Source organism: Dama dama, chromosome 20, assembly GCF_033118175.1.
Source record: "Dama dama isolate Ldn47 chromosome 20, ASM3311817v1, whole genome shotgun sequence".
NCBI lineage: Eukaryota > Metazoa > Chordata > Mammalia > Artiodactyla > Cervidae > Dama > Dama dama.
Genome location: NC_083700.1, coordinates 116,383,337 through 116,404,940, shown reverse-complemented (window position 1 = coordinate 116,404,940; position 21,604 = coordinate 116,383,337). Strand labels below are relative to the sequence as shown.

The 21,604-nt window shown below is 59.2% G+C and overlaps 1 protein-coding gene across 1 annotated transcript in view; it reads right to left on the bottom strand.

Annotated features, from left to right (window-relative positions):
- Nucleotides 1-21,604, bottom strand: part of SNED1 (sushi, nidogen and EGF like domains 1) — a 79,487-nt gene that overhangs the window by 4,315 nt on the left and 53,568 nt on the right. The window contains exons 22-35 of the mRNA XM_061119771.1: nt 21,441-21,554; nt 21,006-21,119; nt 20,094-20,207; nt 19,410-19,706; nt 17,861-18,044; nt 15,827-15,939; nt 14,769-15,050; nt 13,564-13,708; nt 13,411-13,493; nt 12,517-12,672; nt 8,704-8,820; nt 8,098-8,185; nt 3,313-3,393; nt 1,128-1,165 (exon numbers count right to left, since the gene is read on the bottom strand). Coding sequence (XP_060975754.1) covers nt 1,129-1,165; nt 3,313-3,393; nt 8,098-8,185; nt 8,704-8,820; nt 12,517-12,672; nt 13,411-13,493; nt 13,564-13,708; nt 14,769-15,050; nt 15,827-15,939; nt 17,861-18,044; nt 19,410-19,706; nt 20,094-20,207; nt 21,006-21,119; nt 21,441-21,554 — 1,925 coding nt within the window. The 3' untranslated portion in view covers nt 1,128. The remainder of the gene's footprint in view (nt 1-1,127; nt 1,166-3,312; nt 3,394-8,097; nt 8,186-8,703; nt 8,821-12,516; nt 12,673-13,410; nt 13,494-13,563; nt 13,709-14,768; nt 15,051-15,826; nt 15,940-17,860; nt 18,045-19,409; nt 19,707-20,093; nt 20,208-21,005; nt 21,120-21,440; nt 21,555-21,604) is intronic.

Below are 21,604 nucleotides of genomic sequence, written 5' to 3'. Positions count from 1 at the left end.
TTTATAGAAATGGATTTTTTGGATGAGTTTTAATAAAATATTATCTTTCAGGTGACTTATTGCAGTATAAATATTTCACACTCAAGTTGTATCTGTGGGTGGTGATCTTTTTGCAAGCCTTGGAGTGCATCTTCTGAGTATTTGGGGATGGGAGGAGTGGGATACCCGCTTGAGGTCACATGTTCCCACTTATGTGTGGCTGCCCCGCCCGTGGGCCCAGCCTCCTCCTTCCAAGATCTGCTTTAGTGTCAGCCTGGGCCTGCAGGGCTGTGCTGCTCCTGGTGTTTACAAAGGCCTCTGAGTAACAGGCGGCTGTGTGTGCAGCTGCTCTGCCCCGGCTGCCTCCCGCCTCTCCTGCCCCCCCGGGAAGACGGGCTTCTCAAGTGCCGAGCTGCCCTGGCCCGGCCAGAAGGCCTCCTTCATTCCCAGTGGCGTCATGTTGACAAGAAGTTGTGTTGGGCGCTATGGGTCTCTGGGTTAGCCCAGCATCTTCTAGACTGTTGAGAAGACCTGCTCAGAGTTTCTGTGTGGAGAGGTGGCAGTCCCAGGGGGCTGAATTGCCAAAGAGGCTGGGACACCCTGGCATGAGCAAGAATAGTGTTAGATGGCCCCTTCTGTTTCAGGCTGTCTGAACGCCAGGGCCCTGTGCGCGCGCATTGCGGCTCCCAGTGCACGAGCCCCCACTGTGCTCTCAGGCCCCCCCCTTCAGTGGCCGGCCCTGAAGGGCTGGGCGCACTCCTGGAGCTCCTCCGCCTCTGGCTCCAGGCTGCGCCTCGCCGGTCCTCCCCGTGGGCCTCTCAGTCCCGCCTCCCCGAGCCAGGTGGTCCTCAGCCTCTTGAGAGCTCAGCCAGCCAGCCCTCCATGGCCATTGCTGGTGACTGGGGAAGGCCTGTGTCTGCTGTTGGAGACAGGGTGGCGTTCAGTGTGTTTGGGCTACATTTATGTCTGCTGGGAGGCCTTAAGGACTATTTTCCTCCCTCATTTTAACCCCTTGGGAAGCTCTGAAACCTGATGGTCTGAGATTCTGACACAGAGCTGCACATGGAGAAGGCAGCCTGCCCAGGGCCTGGTGCTGGGCGGGGCGCTCCTCAGACTTTGCAACAGCTTTGAGGGCCCAGGGAACTTACCTTAGGATTTCTTCAGTGTAGGACTGTTACTTTGTTTCCTGAAACAATTGGAAAAATGTGGTTTATGAAAAAGAATGTGTCCCTGTGACCTGGCAGCTGCCTCAGCCCTGGCTCTTGGCTCTGAGGCTGTCTTGTCTTTAGCTCACACATTTTGCAGTTTGGGAGCGTGGTCAGTGAGACGAGGACACAGGTTAGCGTCTTACTCTGTGCCCCCACCTGACTTGGGGTGGGCGTTGTGGAGTGAAGACAGGCGGGCACCTGCTGGGCCTGAGTGAATGGGGGTGTGGGGGATGGGGGCTTGGGAGATGGGCGATGCACTCGGGTCAGGCAGCAGCGGGGCTTCGCCTGGACTCAGTAACTCGAGACCCAGGGCCTGTGGCACCTGGTTGGTCTATGGGGAATGTGACTGAGGTTCTGACTCTGCCGTCTGTACTCAGGCAGCGCATTGTTTGATAATTCTGTGGCTACCTTGATCCCTTTGGGGAAAGACCTGGGTGAGAGTGAATAAAAAGTAAATAGAGATTTACCATGTTTATATAATTGGGCCTGTCAGTAACCCTTCTTAATACTAGTGCCAGAGACTGTGTGAACTTCCATAACCAGAGTGACGCCTCAGCACCCACCCCGTGACTTCCCCCAGCACCTCCCCCTAGTACCCGCCCTGTGAGCCCACACCCAGCACCCATCCTCTGATCTTCGCAACCCCTGTGATCTTCCCAACCCCAGTGCCCACCATGTAAGCTCCCACAGCATCAGCCCTGTGAGCCCTCACTCAGCACCATCCTGTGATCTTCCCAACCCCAGCACCCACCATGTAAACTCCCACGGCATCTGCCCTCTGAGCCCCCACCCAGCACCATCCTGTGATCTTTCCAACCCCTGTGATCTTCCCAACCCCAGTGCCCACCATGTAAGTTCCCACAGCATCAGCCCTGTGAGCCCTCACTCAGCACCATCCTGTGATCTTCCCAACCCCAGCACCCACCGTGTAAACTCCCACGGCATCCGCCCTCTGAGCCCCCACCCAGCACCATCCTGTGATCTTTCCAACCCCTGTGATCTTCCCAACCCCAGTGCCCACCATGTAAGCTCCCACAGCATCAGCCCTGTGAGCCCCCACCCAGCACCATCCTGTGATCTTCCCAACCCCTATGATCTTCCCAACCCCGGTGCCCACCATGTAAGCTCTCACGGCACCCGCCCTGTGACCCACCACCCAGCACCATCCTGTGATCTTCCCAACCCCGGCGCCCCTGTAAGCTCCCACGGCGCCCGTCCTGTGACCCACCACCCAGCACCATCCTGTGATCTTCCCAACCCCAGCACCCACCATGTAAGCTCCCACAGCACCCGCCCTGTGACCCACCACCCAGCACCATCCTGTGATCTTCCCAACCCCAGTGCCCAACATGTAAGCTCCCACAGCATCAGCCCTGTGAGCCCCCACCCAGCGCCATCCTGTGATCTTCCCAACCCCTATGATCTTCCCAACCCCGGCGCCCACCATGTAAGCTCCCACGGCACCCGCCCTGTGACCCACCACCCAGCACCATCCTGTGATCTTCCCAACCCCAGCACCCACCATGTAAGCTCCCCCGGCACCCGCCCTGTGACCCACCACCCAGCACCATCCTGTGATCTTCCCAACCCCAGTACCTACCCACCATGTAAACTCCCACCCAGCACCATCCTGTGATCTTCCCAACCCTGGCGCCCACCATGTAAGCTCCCACGGCACCCGTTCTGTGACCCACCACCCAGCACCATCCTGTGATCTTTCCAACCCCAGTACCCACCGTGTAAGCTCCCCCGGCACCCGCCCTGTGAGCCCCACCCAGCACCATCCTGTGATCTTCCCAACCCCGGTGCCCACCATGTAAGCTCCCACGGCACCCGCCCTGTGACCCACCACTCAGCACCATCCTGTCATCTTCCCAACCCCTGTGATCTTCCCAACCCCGGCGCCCACCATGTAAGCTCCCACGGCACCTGCCCTGTGACCCACCAGCACGCCCATGCCCACAGTGCCCATCTGTGGGCTGCTGTGCACATAGCCGGGCTGCACATCTTGGCAGCTGGGCTCAGCCATGGCCTGTTGGCACCCCCCAGCCCCAGTCCGCAGGGCCCCGCTGGCCCCATCACTTAGTCACCCACGGGCACAGCTCGGCCCCGCCCTGGGACGCACCTGTCTGGGGCTCTGGCGCGGGTGCTCTCACAGCTCTCCTTGAAGCAGGTGTCCGGGTGCACTTTGTAGACTCTCTTATACCTGCATCACCAGAGAGCTCTGTGAAGCCAGGGGCTGAGCGGAATGTTGCCCAGCTCCTTCACCTAGGCCACACCAACCTACAGTGACTGTGCAGACCTCTGAGGAAGGCTGTTATTTTCCTAATAAGACTTTCTCCTATAGATGTGTTAAAATGTCAACATAAAAATTATGTAATTTTAAAACGATTTTATCAGGCTATAAATTTCATAGAATAAGATATGCCCATTTTAAGTGTACATTATGATGAGTGTTGAGCATGTCATGTAAGAGAGAAAGACTGCTGTTTCACAGGCACATCTTGCTTGAGGTAGGCGGTGTTGTATAGTTGCTAAGTTGTGTCCTACTCTTTGCAACCCCATGGACTGTAACCCTCCAGGCTCATCTCTCCATGGGATTTCCCAGGCAGGAATACTGGAGTGGGTTGCCATTTCCCTCTCCATGAGACAGGCTGCTTGGCCCTAAAGCTTTGAGACAATAAGACTGTCCTCTTCTGGGAAGTTGATGGAGAAACCTTGGAGATGCAGGCATCAGATGTGGGTGGTACACAGGACAGGAGACTCTACCCCAGCCCTGCCTTATTAACTGGTGTACTCTGAGATGCCCCTGGAGCGTAAGCCTCGGTTTCATACAAAACGGGAATTGCTTATCCTGCCTCTGTCACAAGTTTATAGAGAACAACAAATGAGACATTAAAGCTTTTGGAATGTTGGAGCTGTTTGAAAGAGATCCAGGGAGTTCAGTGGGTAAAACCCCAGCTCATGAGCTCAGTCTAGGAGAGCCTTTAGGATCTGAAGCCTTAGCTACGACTTCCATTTCCAGTCATCTGGCCGTGACAGGATCTGGAATTAACCACATGTGAACAACTGGAGAACTGGGCAAGATATAGGAAGTTAGTCTTTTCAGATGTTAGAAAACATCCAGGACTGGCCTGGAGAGACGGGGAACAAACGAGCTCTGTGGTTGTGCTGCAATTCCACCTGTAGGTGCTGTTTGGGCTGTGGTGGGTTGAGGGGGAATCCAAGCAGTGGTTGCACTGAGTTGGTGAAACAGAGATTGGAATTAGGGAGGCAAAGGTGGCAGGAATTCGTGAGTCAGAGTCCAGAAAGGAGGGAGCTGTGCAGAGGAAGCGCTCCAGACATCTGGAGAGGGCTCCCCTTGGAGATGAAGCTGTGCGTGCATGGGGTGGACAGAGGCGGGCAGTGGGCAACATGGAGGAGCTGGACAGTCCCAGAACCAGAGTGGGGAGGTCCTGATTAACGGTAGACTGTTGCAGAGAAGCAGAAACCCCGGAAAGGCCTTGCTTTAAAAGGGGGGCAGGATGAACCCCAGAATAAAGCTGTGCTGAAGCCACCTGAAAACAGGCCTCAAGGGGTCTGTCTGAATTGCCTTGCAAAAATCAAACAATAAAGGAGCCAAAGAAGGTCCACTCTCAGCACTTCCATTCAGTGCAGTATTGGAAATGCTGGGCACAGCCCTCAGACAAGAAAATGAAATACGAGGTGTTCAGATTGGAAGAGGAGAGGGGGAATTGCCTGTTTGTAGATGAGATCACGCTCTGTATAGGGAACTGTAAAGTCTCCACACAAAAGCTATTAGAACTAGTAAATGAACTCAGCAAGGCAGCAGAATACGAGATTAATATACAGAAGTCTGTTGTGTTTCTTTACACTAATAATATGAGAAAGAGAAAGTTAAAAAAAAAGCCTGCTTAAAATCACATAAAACAACAACAACCCAGGAATAAACTTAGCCAGGGAGATGAAATACCTATATACTGCAAACTAAAATGTTGATAGAGGAAACTAAAGATGATTCAGAGAATTGGACAGATATCCCATGCTCTTGGATTGGCAGGATTAATATTGTTAAAATGGCCATACTCCCCCAAACAATCAAAACACCTATGATGTTTTCCACAGTACTAGAACAAATAATCCTGAAATTTACATAGAACCACAAAACACGAATTGCCAAGCAATCCTGAGAATAATGAACAAAGCTGGAAGTATAACCCAGACTTCAGCCTATACTGTAAAGTTGCAGTGATCAAATCAATGTAGTATTGGCACAAAACCAGACATACAGATCTGTTGAACAGAATAGAGAACCTAGAAATAAGCCCATACACATATTTACTGCAAATTCAGACTTAAGAAAGTAGGGAGAACAACTAGGCCATTCAGGTATGACCTAAATCAAATCCCTTATGATTATACAGTGGAAAATAGATTTAAGGGATTAGATCTGATAGAGTGCCTTGAAGAACTATGGATGGAGGTTTGTAACATTGTACAGGAGGCTGTGACCAAAACCATCCCCAAGAAAAAAATGCAAGAAGGCAAAATGGTTGTCTGTGGAGGCCTTACAAATAGGTGAGAAAAGAGAAGCACAAAGCAAAGAAGAAAGGGGAAGATAGATATACCCAACTGAATGCAGAGTTCCAGAGAATAGCACGGAGAGATAAGAATGCCTTAAGTGACCAATGTAAAGGAATAGAGGAAAACAGTAGAATGGGAAAGACTAGAGATCTGTCTCTTCAAGAAAATTAGACATACCAAGGAAACATTTCATGCAAAGATGGGCACAATAAAGGACAGAAATGGTGTGGACCTAACAGAAGGAGAAGAGATTAAGAAAAGGTGGCAAGAATACACACAACTATACAAAAAAGATTTTCATGACCTAGATAACCACGATGATGTGATTACTCACTTAGAGCTGGACATCCCGGAATGCGAAGTCAAATGAGCTTTAGGAAGCGTCACTGTGAACAAAGGTAGTGGAGGTGATGGAATTCCAGCTGAGCTGCTTAAAATCCTAAAAGATGATGCTGTGAAAGTGCTGTACTCAGTATGTCAGCACATTTTGGAAACTTCAGCACCGGCCACAGGACTGGAGAAGGTCAGTTTCCATAAGACAGGCAGAGCCAAGAACGCTGAGATTCCTGCACAGCTGTGCTCATCTTACACGCTGGCAAGGTGATGCTCACAGGCTTCAAGCCAGGCTGCAGCAGTGCGTGAACCAAGAGCTTCCAGATGTACAAGCTGGATTCAGGAAAGGCGGAGGAACCAGAGATCAAATTGCCAGCATCTGCTGGATCATCGAAAAAGCAAGAGAGTTCCAGAAAATCATCTGCTTCATTGACTATGCTAAAGCCTTTGACTGTGGATCACAACAAACTGGAAAATTCTTCAAGAGATGGGAATACCAGACCCACCTTACCTACCTCCTGAGAAACCTGTATGCAGGTTAAGAAGCAACAGTTAGAACCGGACATGGAACAATGGACTGGTTCCACATTGGGAAAGGAGTACATCAAGGCTGTATATTGTCACCCGGTTTATTTAACTTCTGTGCAGAGTACATCATGCAAAATGCTGGGCTGGATGACTCAGCACAGGCTGGACTCAAGATTGCCAGGAGAAATAACAACCTCAGATATGCAGATGATACTACCCTAATGGCAGAAACAGAAGAGGAACTAAAGAGCCTCTTGATGAGGGTGAAAGAGGAGAGTGAAAAAGCTGGCTTAAAATTCAACATTCAAGCATCTGGTTCTATCACTTCTTGGCAAATAGATGGGGAAAAAGTGGAAACAGTGAGATACTTTATTTTCTTGGGCTCCAAAATCATTGTGGATGGTGATTGTAGCCATGAAATTTCAAAGATGCTTGTTCCTTGGAAGAAAAGCTATGACAAACCTAGATACAGTATTAAAAAGCAGAGACATCACGTTGACAGCAAAGGTATGTATAGTCAACACTATGGTTTTTCCAGTAGTCATGTACAGATGTGAGAGTTGGACCATGAAGGCTGAGCACTGAAGAATTGATGCTTTTGAACTGTGGTGTTGGAGAATACTCTTGAGAGTCCCTTGGACTGCAAGGAGATCCAATGAGTCCATCCTAAAGGAGATCAGTCCTGGGTGTTCATTGGAAGGACTGATGCTGAAGCTGAAACTGTGATACTTTGGTCACCGGTTGTGAAGAGCTGACTCACTGGAAAAGACCCTGATGCTGGGAAAGACTGAAGGCAGGAGGAGAAGGAGGGGACAGAGGATGAGCTGGTTGGATGGCATCACCAACTCAATGGACATGAGTTTGAGCAAGCTCCGGCAGATAGTGAAGGACAGGGAAGCCTGGCGTGCTGCAGTCCACGGGGTCAGAGTCAGACACGACTTAGTGACTGAACACCACTACCACCTATAGTTTGTTAACCTGTGAAAAAGGAAGCAAGAACATATAGTGGCAAAGATGGGCTCTTCAGCCAGCAGTGTTGGTAAAGCTGGGTAGCTACATTTAAATCACAGAGCATTCCCTCACACCACATACAAAAATAAACACAAACAGCCTTAAAGCCCTAAATGTAAGACATGACACTAAAAACCCCTAAAAGAGAACACAGGCAAAAGAATCTTTGACATAAATTGTAGCAGTATTTTCTTAGATCAGTCTCCCAAGACAAAAGAAATAAAAGCAAACACAAACAAATGAGCCCTAGTCAAACGCTTTTGCACGGCAAAGGAATGATCGACAAGACCAAAGGACAGCCTATGGAATAGGGGGAAGTATTCAGAAATGATATGACCAGCAAGGGGTCAATGTCAAAGCTGTTAGACCTCAGGGTCCTGTGAGGACTGGGCAGAAGCACTTCAGGGTCAGGAACACACCACAGGCGTGGTGAAGGCGGGGAAGAGGGACTTACACGTGGTGACAGATGCCTCCTTCCCAGACCGGAATGGACTTGGTCTCTGAGAACAGCCGTGTGCAGGGCTGGGGCACCTTCGTGCAGGCTGCTGGCACAGAGGGAGGGCCGCTGCTCGCCAGGAGCTCACAGCCGCATCCCCTCTTCCTGCAGCCACTGTGGTCCCGGCTTCTGCCCTGTGGCTTCCTCGGCTGGGTCCCTGTCCCGGCTGCTTAGCAACCGAGGGTGCTGCTCTGGGTTGGGGTCCTGGGAGCCTGCAGGCTGCTTTCCCTCAGGGCTCGCCAGAGTCGGCCTGCTGGGCCCTCAGGGCTGTGTGGTGTGGGAACTTCTGTCCATCTGCCTCTCGTCCTTGTCCCAGATGTCTGAGGGCAGCAGGCCCCTCTTCCCTCCCACCACCTCCTGTCCCTGCGGAATAACTGTCCCCCGAGCCCCCTGTTACCTGGGCAGTGGGAGGCCTGGTGGCTCACGGCCTGCCAGTCCCCCCTGCCTGTGCCCTTGGAGGTCTGGGTGCTGTGACCGGGCCCCTGTACAAGCCTACTGTGACGGGCATCTCAAGGCCAGGCCCTGGTGGCCCCAACAGGCAAGGGGGAGCGATTCCAAACTCACCGAGCTCACAGTGTCTGCCTTTGAACCCTGGGCTGCAGTCACAGCTGTGGGCATCCTCACCCGGCACACAGGTGCCTCCGTTCTGACAGGGGTTTTCTGAGCAGTTCCCAGGGGTGTCTGCAAACGGGCCATGAGCTGTTAGTCTTGGGCCCCACAGGAGGGTTGGGAAGCATCAGTGTTGCTGCCTCCTGCTGTTCCCGACAGCGGTGGGCCCGCGGGGCGGTCACAGCGCCGAGGGAGAGGGTGGCCTGTGCACCTGCCCTGAGCCCGTTAGCCTGGGGAGCGGAGGAGGCAGGGTGGAGCGGTTCCTCCGGCCCCAGTGCCAAGCCGTCGCATGGCGGAGGGGCCTGGGTCCGCGGCTCCCGTCACGGCTGGGCTCTGGGCGCTTCCGGAGAGGCTTCTGCCCCCTGCTGGTCTGTGCCCTGCATCCCACATTTCCGCCGACTTTGCCCTGTGCGTGGGGCTCTTCTGCTTGGAATGCAGAGGCCAACCCTTGAGAGCCCTCCTCGTTCTCCAGTGCCTGTCCGCAAGCCCCGACCCAGGCAGCCCCTGTGCTGCGGCCGCTCTCTGCCTGCTGACGGCCTGGCCCAGCGGGAGCTGCGGGCAGGCCAGTCAGTCGCACTGCCAGGGAGGGGCAGAGCCGGCCTTTCCCCCTCAGCGTCCACCGTCCGATCCAGCTGCTCCCCTGCCGTCCCCTCGGCAGCCTCCCCGTGAGGCGCTGAATGGGCAGACCCCACCGCCCCCGCTCCCCCCCGCGGCCTCCTGGGTTCTGCCCGCTGCTTCGCCTTCCTCCTCGTGTCTACTTCACTTTCCTTCCCCCTTTCTGTCCCCTAGCTTTCATGTTGTTTTGTCTTTCCTGGTGCGCTAAAGGGAGTTGAGGGCTTGAAAATATCTTTTATCATGGAAAAGGTAAAACTTAACAGTTTGGAGTATGAAGAACCCTGTACACCATCACTCAGTTTCAGTTATGAGCATTCTGCCAGTCTGGCTTAATCTATTTCCAGCTTTCCATCTGCTTTCTTTAGTTGAATTTCAAAGCAGTTCACAAAAACCATTTCACCTGTAAATATGTCAGCAAGCATCTAGTACATAAAGACTTAAAATTTTCACATAAGCACAGTGCTACTGTTATAGAGTTAGCAGTCAGTTCCTTGACATCAAATCCAGGTAACAGATTTACCACGTGCTTTTTTCTGAGAGGCTGACTGACGCTTGTGCTGTGCCTGGGACCCTGGGCCTGGGGTTGTGTGCAGCAGAGGGGCTTTCACCAGAGCTCCGCTTTCTGTAGCCCCGGTCTACTGAATCCCGAGTTCATCATCTCTCACACACACAGTAAAGTAAATAAAGTGAAGGCTGTTTTGAACAGAGGCTGGGGACGAGGATGCAGCTGTGCCCTGTGGTGGGGCAGTGGGGTCCTGTGCGAGGGACAGATCACAGGGTTGGGAGGCTCAGGTCCTTCCCGCAGAACACCTGTGTGTGGGACGGAGGTGGCTCCCGGGGGATGTGACCCGCACAGTCCATAAGCTGTCCTGGGTGAGAAGAGGGAAGCAGGAAGACCGTCCAGCCCCCACATTCACTCCACGTTCCCAGAATGGCAGGTTGCCATCTTGGGACTCCTCCAGGAGGGCCCTGACCCAGAGATCTGCTTGGTTAGCAGATGCCAAACGGGCGTTAGCTGTGCCCTTGGAGCGTCCTTTCCTTCCGAAAAAAACCTCTGACAGTCTCCAGAGAGAAGGGGCAGATTACTTAGGAGGAAGGAAGAACACAGGTGACACCAGCGACAGTCCAGATGACCGTGGACTGCTGCCTGGGGAACTGAGAGGGGAGCTGTGGACCCCGAGTCCTGCACCCAGGGAACCTGGCCTTCCAGTGTGTGTTTCAGGCCCAGAGGGCCTCGGGAGCTTGTAAAGGTCCATGGGAAGTTCCACGTGGACCTTGACAAGCTGAGAGCACCAGGAACAGCCCTGACAGGCAGTGCGCAGACTGGCCCCACGGGACACGAGCCTTTTACAGAGAGGCCCAGGGCATACAGGCAGTGGGACAGGAGGGCCACGGTGAGCCGCTGACTGTGCCGGCCTTGGAGAGACAAACCAGGGCCCAGTGTGCTCTCTCAGCCGTCCTGCTGGCAGGATCCAGAAACCTGGCAAACCCTGTACTGCCCGCCGCCGGAAGGAGGCCAGCCTGGTGGGCCACTCAGAAGACAGCTCAGGCTCTCTTCATGTGGGCATTTCCACATCCCAAACCAGGAGACGTGGGCAGGACACAGCAGCACTGCTGACAACAGCAGGCTGGGCCCAGGAGCCTTTGGAGTTAGCTCACGGGGGACCAGGTGCTGGGCTGAGGGTGAGCGCGCGCGGGACGCTGGGCAAGATGCGCCCGGTGAGGAAAGCCCGGCGTTGCTCAGGCACCACTCTGAGGCACCACATTTCTGCGGGCAGAAATCTCACACTTCCCTGCTGTCTAGCCTCTGGTGGAGCAGAGGACAGCAGCACGGAATTGGGGCTCGTGGGTTGCCAGGAGGACAGCAACAGGAGACAGCTCACTGCTTGTGTTCTGGGTCACGGCTGGGCGCCTGGGCTGACAGCCGTTATTTTAGCAAAAGCTAACTTGACTCACTGAGAACGGGCCGGCCTGGTTTGATCGTGAGCCTGACGGGAGCCAAAGTGTTAGTTGCTCAGTCGTGTCTGTCTCTTTGCAACCCCATAGCTGGTAGCCCACCAGGCTCCTCTGTCAATGGAATTTCTCAGGCAAGAGTACTGGAGTGGTTTGCCAAGTCCATCTCCAGGGGACCTTCTGAATCCAGGGATCAAACCCAGGTCTCCTGCATTGCAGGCAGATGCTTTGCTGTCTGAGCCACCGGGGTGCCAAGACCAGGACTAATTTTGTCCCCCTGGCGGCCACTAGAGAGCGTCTGCCCTGTTGTCACCTGGGATCATCTCACACCCTTAAGGCTTCATCCTCCATGTTAGCAAACGTTGCAGGTGGCAGTGGCGTCCAGGGCCAGCCTGGAGCACCCCTAGTCTCTCCTCCAGGGGACCCAGGAGAGGCCACCCCACGCCCCTCTGGTTTCTGAGTTTTGTGAAATGAAGCATCTAATATTTAAAAGGGCTGATACAATGGAAACCCTTGGGCAAAATGTTTTTCACTTACAAAACACCAGCCACACGAGTGTCTTCACTCTGCATCTGAGTCACAGACTGCCTCTCACGGGCTCACCCAGGCCTCGTCCGCTGAGTGCTGGACTGTGGCGCTGGGAGCCTCCACTGGCAAACACCCTCTGGCGCAGGTGCCTGGGTGTGCCCAGGTGTCCATGGTACCCTGGGGGCCACAGGTGAGGCTGCATCCTGGGCACTTGGCACTCTGCCTTCTCAGAGTGCTGGCTGATGGGTGAGCCCAGTTTGGGCCTGTGGTGTGACCAGGAGAAAGGGCCACTGCCCCTAAGCTGTCCCCAGAGGGACACGGCCCCGACGGTCAGAGCAGGAGGAGAGGCTGAGCGGGGGTCTGGGTTTCTGGAAGGAATACAGCCTATTGGCGCTGCCCAGCGGGGAGGTGCCCTGGGAGCATGCCCGAGGGGACAGGCCCTGCTCGCCAGGCCCGGGTAGCAGCCGCCTCCTGGTGACGGCTGCCCTCCTGCCTCCTGCCATCTGCCCCACACACAGCTGGGGGAGGTGGGCTGTCTCTGAGGGAGGACCCAGTGTCCAGGCAGCTGCAGTCCCCAGGCCCGGCCCTGTCTGCCGGCATGTCGTGTTGGGCCCCCTGGCAGGCAGGGTGCTCAGCCGTTTCCTCGCTGTGGGCAGCCCCCTCCTCACCTACCGTCCTCAGGCCCCCGATGGTGGTCAACCCGGTAGTCTGCTCCTGCTGACTTGTTCTCCACGTCCTTGTCACCGCCGCGTTTGGGGAGCTGGAGGGCCAGGCTGGCTGGCGTGGGGACCACCTCCGTGTTCTCCACTTGCACCAGAGCCGTGGGTTCTAGAAGAAATCAAGACGCCACAGTGCTGACCACGAAGATGCTGCCTCGCGCCGTCCTGGGGCTGCCTTCCTTCTGGAAAGGGACTTCTCTCCCTCAGGGCCTGGGGACATCCGCAGGGCCCGGTGTGGTGGGGTCCGGGTGGGTCTTGGCGCCACCTTGGGTAGGATCAGCTTTTCTCTGGGCAGAGCCCAGTCCTGACCGTCCTGCCAGTCCTCAGCAGGGACTGCTGGGTGGAGGTCACTCATGGCCCGAGAGCTGACCTGCTGCTTCACCCTGAGCTGCTGGCTGAGGTGCTGTCTCCCCCTCACAGTTGCGCCCTGCTCCTGAGGGGCCACAGCGCCTCTCCCCCTTCTCTGCCCTGAGCCAGACCTCGCGCTCGGCCCTTCTAGAGCCTGTGAGGCTGGTGCGGCCAGTCCAAGGACCCTGTGCTCCTGCCACAGCACTCGGTGGGGTGTCCTCACTCGGACATGCTCCTAACAGGTTTCTTGTCCATCTCCGGTGCCTGCTGGCCGCCTGTCCCTTCGGTGTGGACTGCTGTGTTGGGAAGGCTCCCTGGGAGCCTGCAGGTGGCGTGGGCTCTTCATGCAGGCCCTGGAGTCCTGGGCCCCTGACCCCTTTGGGTCCCCCTGCTGCGAACACTTTGGGCACTGGGGGTAGTCTCAAAGTCCAGGTTTTAGGGGTCTCGTCCCTTGTCCTGCTGGGGACAGGAGGCCACCTAGGTCAGCCTGGCCACTCACGTGATCTCACAGTGACCCGCTTGCGGGGTGAGCTGCCGAACCTGGCCCTCACTCGTCCTCTGCCGTCCACGAGCTCTGAGAACCTGCGAGAGTCAGCACGGGTCAGCAGGGGCTCTGGGCCGGGGTCTCGGGGGCGGCAGCTGAGGCAGGCACCTGGGGGCCTGGGTTGGCGTCGCGGGGGCACCGGGGTCATTGAGCAGGCGCAGCTCGGGCAGGCGTGCGGGGGCTGGGCGGGTTCTCAGTGCCTTCTGGGGGAGTCCGTCTCTGTGCCATCGTCTGTCGGTGCTGTCCCTCGGGGCTGCGGGCGGGCGGAGGAAGTGGTGGCCATGTGGGCTGGTTTGGGTTCCCCTGTGCCTGGCTGAAGAGGGGGATGCCCCATCGCAGCCCAGCCCCACCTCTGCCCAAGGAGGAGCTGTGGTTGCTGCCTGGGTGTTGTCCAGGCGCTGGTTCCAGCCCTCGCCCTGGCCCAGGCTCTCCACCTGCGGGTGAGGCAAGGCTTGGGGCCCCGTCCAGACCCACCTGGGCTGAGGCCCACAGCCCGCACACCCCGAGAGAGAGGGGGCCGCTCCTTTGTGGGTGGGGGCCGCCCACCCCAACCCAAGGGCTGGCGCCCTTCTCACCTGCATGCCCTTCCTCCCAGCTCACAGAGGGGCCCCACCTCCCCCGTCTGCCCGGCTGGTGGGTCCGTGTCTCAGGGCACGTGTGCTTCGTGCCCTGGGGGCAGGCTGGTGGGTTGGGAGACGAGGGAGCCCAGGCTGCTGCCTGCCTCCCTGCAGCACCTCACCATCCAGACAGACTGTTTTGTGAGCTGGAACAGGTAGGGGGTTGTACAGACCCCCGTGGGGTGGGCGGGCCTCCCAAGCGCCCCAGAGCAGACCCGCGTCCTCACTGTCGCCCTGGGCCACTCTCCCCAGCTGCTCCCGCCTCCATCCATCCACTGAGCTCCCTTCCTGCCTGTCCCAGCCCTGCTTCTGGGCTGTCCTGCCCCTCTTTTCGGGGGTGCTGTCCAGGAGTTCCTCAGGGGTCAGGCCTGGCCTCCAGGCCACTACCCAGGCCCGCTTCCACGCTGCCAGCCTCATGGGTCTTGCCACTGGTTCCTCTGGGCACCTGTTTTCAGGTGAGGCCTGTATTTACTGCTCACTGTCTGGGGTCCACCTGGGCGGACACCATGAGTGGAGGCGCAAGACGCTTATGCTTCCCAATTGCCAGCTCGCTGACCCAGCACAGCTGCGCAGGAGCTGCCCCCCATTCTTGCGCGTGCAGTCCTGTGCCAGCACAGCGCTGCTCCTGGGCTGCCTGCCCATCCCTGGAGCAGCGTGGCTGGGCCGGGGGAAGGTCCTAGACGGGGCCGCACTCACAAGTGATGATGTACAGGTGGGCAGGCTCGCTGTGCAGCTGGGTGCCCTCGGCGCTCTGCACGGCCATCACTGAGAGCTGGTACCGCCGCCCGGGCACCAGGTCCCGCACCGTGTAGGACACCAGCCTCCCGCTGGGGACGTAGCGGCTCTTGGTGCTCTGGCTGGTGGTCACATTGATGACGTAGGCCTCCAGAGAGGTGCCTGGAGTGGGGGCATCCCAGACCACGTGGGCAGAGGTGGCCGTGACTCGGGCGGCAGTCAGGTTGGCTGGCGGCAGAGGCCCTGGATGAGCACGGAGCAGGGGAGGGGAGTGAAGGTGGCTGGTGGGGTCTTCTGCCCAGGACACACTCTAAAGATCTGACATGGAGGCTAAAGCCTTGCTGGAAGCCAGACTGGGTTGTCACAGACCTCACTGTCCCCAAGGACAGGTGGAGGGGCGATGGCAGCTGCTCAGGGCCGGCAACAGCAGGCACCCCGTGAGGCTCCCCCCCCCCCCCCCCCAGCGCAGTCCATCAGGTGGCCCTCCTGCATGGCGTTCTTCATCCCCCTGACCTTGGCCACACACACCTTCTCCTGGGATATAGGTAGGGGAGTGGGCTAGATGGGCAGAGGGTGGGCCAGGGACCCCACACCCAGGGTCAGAGTGAGGACCTGACCCTTGCTGTCTGCCTGTCCCACCAGGTGAGGCCCTGCCCTCCCCACCCCCGCTCACTGCCCCTCCTGTGCCTGGACAGCCTGTGTGCTGGGGAGGAAAGGGCGGTGAGGGCTGAGTGTTCTCGCCCAGGTGGACAGCCTGTCCATCCTTGCTGTCTTCTCCTCCTGCCCTTGTTCAGTGACCTTGCTCTGGCAGGGGCCTGGGAACACCCACAGTGAGGGCAGCCTCGGGAGGTCATCCCGGCAGGGGCCCTGCCCAGCCCCCTGCAGTCACCATCCCAGGTCCCTCTGGGCCGCATGCACGTGGCCAGGGCAGCTTTCTGGGGCTGTGGCCACTCAGAGACTGAGGGCAGGGCTAGGGGAACTTCCGGAAGGGAGCTGAGAGCCCTCACCCCTCTACTCACGGGTCCACACGTGCACCGGGGCCGAGGCCAGGCTCTCCGTGGGGTGCTCCTGCCCCCCAAGCCCGCTGAGGGCCGTCACCCAGATGGTGTATCTCCTTCCTGGCAGCAAGGCCCTGTGGGGAAGGGAGGCCGGGGAGAGGAACAGGATGGCTCTGCTCTCAGACCACGGCTCCGCCTGTGGGTCGTCCTGGGGCCCGTGTGACCCTGGTGGGGGTCTTCCTGGGGTTGGTGTGACACAGGTGGGGGTCGTTCTGGGGCTGGCGGGGGTTGTCCCGGGGCCAGTGTGACACAGGCGGGGGTCGTCCCGGGGCCGGTGTGACACAGGTGGGAGGCATCCCAGGACTGGTGGCCAGGCAGCCTCCACAGAGGCCAGACTATGGCCTGAGAGCTGAGTGCTCCTGGGATAGGAAGCTACTCCCTGGTCTGTCTGTCTAGTGCTGGACTGGACACAGGCCTGGGGTGGCTGCAATGTGGTTGGAAGCTGGTGTTCAGACAGCAGAGGCCAGCATAGGGCAACTGAAGGAAAAGGGTGTAACAGGCAGGCCGGCCCACCCCCTGAGGAGGGCTGGCCCTGGGATGGAACTTCTGAGGGTCCGCAGTGCCCTCAGGGAGGAGAGGGTCTCCCTGCCCCTAAATGTCTGTGCACAGTGAGGCTTCTGCCAGCTGAGCATCCCTTCCTCTGGGGTTCTGGAACTTTCTCCGGGCTCAGGTGCTGGTGACTACCCCCGCCCTCCTGCCCGGTAAAAGCCCTGGGTGCTATATGTCTACTTGGCTCCCCGGGAAAGTACCTGCAGGCTGTGGTGGGGGTGGGGTGTGTTGGGGATGTTGGGGGGAGCTTGTCATGAGTGGGGAGGGGCTGTGGAAGCTCACCCATGGTCCCTGACTTGTTCCCGCCTGCCTCTTCCTTTCATTGACATCATTTTATACCCTGTCTCTGTCCTGAGTCTCTGCTGAGTCCTGGGTAACCCCCTCGTGAACCTGGGGATGGCCTTGGGGACCCCAACACAGGAGTGCCCACCTGGGACCCCATTTGTGTCTCTGTCCCGCTGTTCCTGGGGCGTGGGCAGAAGGAGCCACAGCCACACTTCACAGACAAGGGGAGGGGGCGTGGTCTCCAGCACAGATAGCCATACGGCTGGACAGAAGACCACAGAAATGTGGTGGAGAGAAGTTTGCAAGCTGGAAATGTGCGGGTGCAGGCAGGTTGGTGGCCTGCCCGTCCCGCCTTCCAGAGCCCCTCTCCCAGCCATGGCCCATGGCTGCTCTAGGCTGGACGCTGCAGAGCTGTGCCTGAGCCCAGCTCCACAGCTGTGGTCAGACTCGGGAGCTTGGTGGGGACGTCACAGCTGCCGCCTTCCCTCCTGACCTCGCCCTCAAGCACTGCCCACCCTCCCTGCCTGGGTCAGAAGCTCTGAGTGGCTCATGGGTCCCTCACAGGCTGCCGTCTGGGAGTGTCCTTGAGCTGGGGGCCTAGGCTGAGGGTCTGAAGCTTCCTTGTGGTGCTGCTGAAATGTTTATTCCAGTCATCAGTCATTTTGAGTGACTGATGTTCACTTGAATTTTATTTTGTAGTTTTGTTGGTATATAATATGTAATATGCATAAGAAGTTTCAGTTTAGCTTAGTTCAACTGCTCAAGTCGTGTCCGACTCTTTGCAACCCCATGGACTGCAGCACACCAGGCTGCCCTATCCTTGACCAGCTTAAGGTTCGAACATATTTGAATGAAGTAAAAAATGTCAGGCAGCCCAGGGGTGCTTGTCTTCTCCCTTTCCAAGGAGTCTCATGACTCGGGCTGGAGGAACTCAGGGCTGGCCTCTGGTGGCCTCTTTCTTCTGCCTGCAGGAGGTGCCATCTGCAGAGTCCAGAGCATCTCTGCTCTCTCCGGCACTCTGACACTAGGCTGGTGGCCCGCGGGAGGCGAGGCAGCAGTGGGGCCCAGGACTGATCACACGCCCCTGCTCCTCCAGGGGGCTGGGGTGGGAGAGCGGCAGGAGCCTGGTGGGGCGGGGGGAGTGGGTGCCCTCACTCTTACCTGAACGTGAACCTGTCCACGCTCCTGTCCACATCAGTGGACTGCTCCTCCTGGGCCTCAGGGTGGCGGATGGACAGGCGCACACTGCTGACGGTGGCGTGGCGGATCCTGTGCAGAGCCCACCGCACCGAAATGGCGCTGGCTGTCACGTTGGCGACCTCAAGGCCCTCGATGGGGCGGGGTCCTGGGGATAGTGGGCAAGCAGCCTGTGTGGCCCCTCCTCACCCCTGGAGGATGGGGCCGGGGCTGGAGAGGGGGCTCGGGAAGGGCCCTGGGGACCTGCACAGAAGTGGCCTCGAGATGCCCGGCCAGTCTGGGCTTGCTGAAGGCGTCCCTCAGTCCAGCAGGGACTGGGGGCAGGTGGACATGCCCTGGACCACTGCCTCAGGGCGAAGGCGTTGCAAAGGGGCTGCTGTAGGCACTGCCCTGAGTGGTCTTGGCCTGCCAGGGGACAGGATGGGAACTTCACTGACTCTCTGCACCATCTGGGGGCTCCTGGGGCCTGCCAGGGAGAAGCCAGGAGAGGCCTTGGTGATGCCAGGGAAGGGGGTGAACCCCAGGCCAAGGGAGTTGAGAGGGGTGCCCCAGCCCCCAGAGTGCCAAGCCCTTGGCTGCAGGAAGGGTGCCTCACCCCCACCCCGATGGCGCGGGGGTGGCTGTCTTTCTTCCAGAGCCCACCTTGAGCAGCCTCAAAAGCGCGTTTTGCTAGAGCCGAGCTCAGGATGGCCCCGTCCACCCCCAGCCCCTTAGGCTCTTCTGTCACACACTGGGGCCACCCTCCTGGCCCTGTGCGCTGTCCTTCCCCAGGACACCCCGTCCTGAGGCCTCATCCCTCCTCACACGTGGCCCTCAGCGTCCTAGCTGTCGGCATCCATGCAACCTCTTTCTGAGGGGCCTGAGAAGGTGCTCCCCTCTGCCCTCCAGGACCCTCGTCTTCCTGCTCACCTGGCCAGCAGGCCATGCCTGCGTCGCTTGCCCTGCCCCCATGACTGGCTGTGCCCACCTGCCCACTTACCTGCCCGTGCCCACCTGCCCCGCCCTGCCAGCCACCCTCAGGGGGCTCCCAACATGCCCAGTGCTCATGCCCCTGCCCAGTTCTTGTTCCATCCTCCAGCCTCCCCTCCCCATTTCTTGACTCCCTGGGCCAGCACCCACCAACCCACCATCGTGGGAGCATTCTGGGGTCCCCTCTCCCCAACAGCCCCCAGGAGCAGACAGGCCAGCGGGGCCCAGCGTCTCCATCGTGGGAGCATTCCGGGGTCCCCCCACCCCACAGCCCCCAGGAGCAGACAGGCCAGCGGGGCCCAGCCTCTGCGCACAACTTCCTTCAGGGCAGCACGCCCAGATGGCCTCCCTGCTGCCTTACGGCTGCCTCTGCTCCAGCCTGCAGGGAGGCTCCAGCCTCACCCCATGGCAGTCCCAGCACCTCCTCAGGGACCCTGCACTCCCCAGCCCCCTCCCTCACCCTGTTACCATCCCTCTCCTCCAGAGGAGGGGCCCTCCCGGCTGGCACCCTGCTGGGGGTGCGCTGCAGTGCCGCATCACTCACTCGTGCGGGTGAGCAGCAGGACGGGCCTGCTGATGTCGTTCTTGTTGTTGGTGTTGCGCTTGACCGAGAAGACGGAGACGTTGTAGGCCCTGCCAGGCGCCAGGGCCCGGAGCTGGTGCACGGAGCGGCCCCGGTCCACGAAGTCCGTGCGGCGGTAGGAGCCGTCCGAGGACGCGTAGGTGACAGCATAGCCGTCCAGCACCTGCCTGGCAGCTGGGCCTTCGGGGGGGCGCCAGGAGATGGAGACCCCACTCTCTTCCACTTGCTCCACCTTGAGGGCCGTTGGTGGGAAGAGCTCTTCAGGGTTTCGGTCAAGAACAAGGGAAGGGGGGGTGTCAGCTGTCGGCCGGGCGAGTCCCGGCCCCCAGGCAGGTGTGTGGCCCGCTGGCCCTTGGGCCTGCCCCCCCGCCCCCGGGGCACAGGTGGGCAGCTGCTGGCTGGAGCTTGCCGTGGCGCCTACATCTGGCATCTGGCAGCGGCTCCTGGAGGATGTCTTGCATATACCCGAGTGGGACTGCCCAGATGTTGCCCTCGGGCTCGTATGCGCTTCCTGGGCACGCCTGGGGCAGCAGCTGCTTGGACACTCTGCTGCGGGGGCCGCTCAGCTCTTGGCCCCGCCCCACGGGGTGTCTGCAACCCTCGGGTGGGAGGGGAGCCCCCACGCTGGCGCCCTCGCTGCCTCACCTTTGTCACAGTCCTTGCCGGTGTAGCCCACTTTACAGGTGCAGCTGTGGGACCCGTTGCTGGCCAGGCAGTAGCCGCGGCCTCCACAGGGGTTTGAGAAGCAGGGGTCACTCACTGTGGGGGGAGGCAGCAGTGAGTGGACGTCTGGCCAGGCGCCTTCCCCTGGGCCCTTGATGCTGACCCTGGGCTGGTCCCGTGTTGGTGTGCTTGTGGGGTGCAGGTGGGCAGTCACAGATGGCACTTTGGGGAGCAGATATGGGGGACACTCTCCGGGGGAGGGGCAGGGCTTGCCAGGGGCCCCACGGAGAGGCCAGGCTGGCTCACCCAGAGCCAAGCCAAGGTGACCACTCCTGGGGGGCAGCTAAGAACACCAGCCCCTCCACGGCCTGTGTTTGCTGGGGCTGAGGTGCAGCCCCGGGCTTCCAGGCCAGGGCCCACAGGGCCCCCCACCCCAGTGAGGCACTCTGGCCGCAAACTGTCCACACCGTGCTCATTGCTGGGCTGGCTCCTGTGCCCCGTGGTGGGGCTGGAGCCCAGGACCCGTCCACCCGGCATATCTGAGCAGTGCCGGTCAGGCCCAGCTTAGGGGACACTTGGGGACAGCACAGGTCAGGCCACCCCACCCTGGGGAGACACACAGTGAGCTGGGAGAAATGCTGAGCAGAGAAACACGGTGCTGGGGTGGCGGGCGGCGGGGTGGGGGCTGCTGCAGGCCGTGGTCAGGAAAGGCCTCGTCCCTCGCCTGGTCCACAGGGGCCCTAACAGGCGCATGAGCGAGGGTCTCTCGTGAGGAACTGGGAGCGCCGTTCCCCTGGGGCGGCTGTGAGCTGGGCCCGTCCAGGGCGGCACAGCCTGTGGCTGGTCATGGAGCCAGGTGGACGGGGGTGCGCGGGCAGGGAGCGGGACCCCCACCTGTCTCACAGTGGTAGCCGAAGAAACCCTCTGGGCAGACGCACAGGTAGGCCCCGCCGCCGTTCTCACAGCGGCCTCCGTGCTGGCAGGGGCTGCAGGCGCAGGCGTCCACCTCTGGAGAACACCCAGAGAGTCGGCCAGGGCAGCAAGGGGGTGTCTGGGGGAGGGAGGAGAGGACAGCGGGAGGAAGGGAAGGGACGGCGTGGCGAGGTCGCGGGGGGCAGGGGGCGGGCGGGGGGGGGGTGACCCGCACCCTTGGCGGGCACCTGGCCCTCCCCTCGTCCCCCCAGAATCCTGTCCCCGGGCACTGTCCCCGCCCCCTGCTCCGAGCAGCCCAGCGTCTGTGCTTGTTGCAAACAGGTCTTCCCGGGCGTCCGGGGCATCGTGAGTGTGGGTGAGGGCCCGGCACGTGGGGACCCCGAGAGCAGCCCCTACCTGTCTCGCAGTGGGCACCAGTGAAAGCGGGGGGGCACTGGCAGACAAAGGCCCCCGGGAGGTCCCTGCAGGAGCCTCCGTTTCTGCAGGGCTGCGCCTGGCACTCGTCTGTCTCTGAGGAGAGGGACACGGACACGAGGCTGCATGGCCCCCGCCCCGGGGCC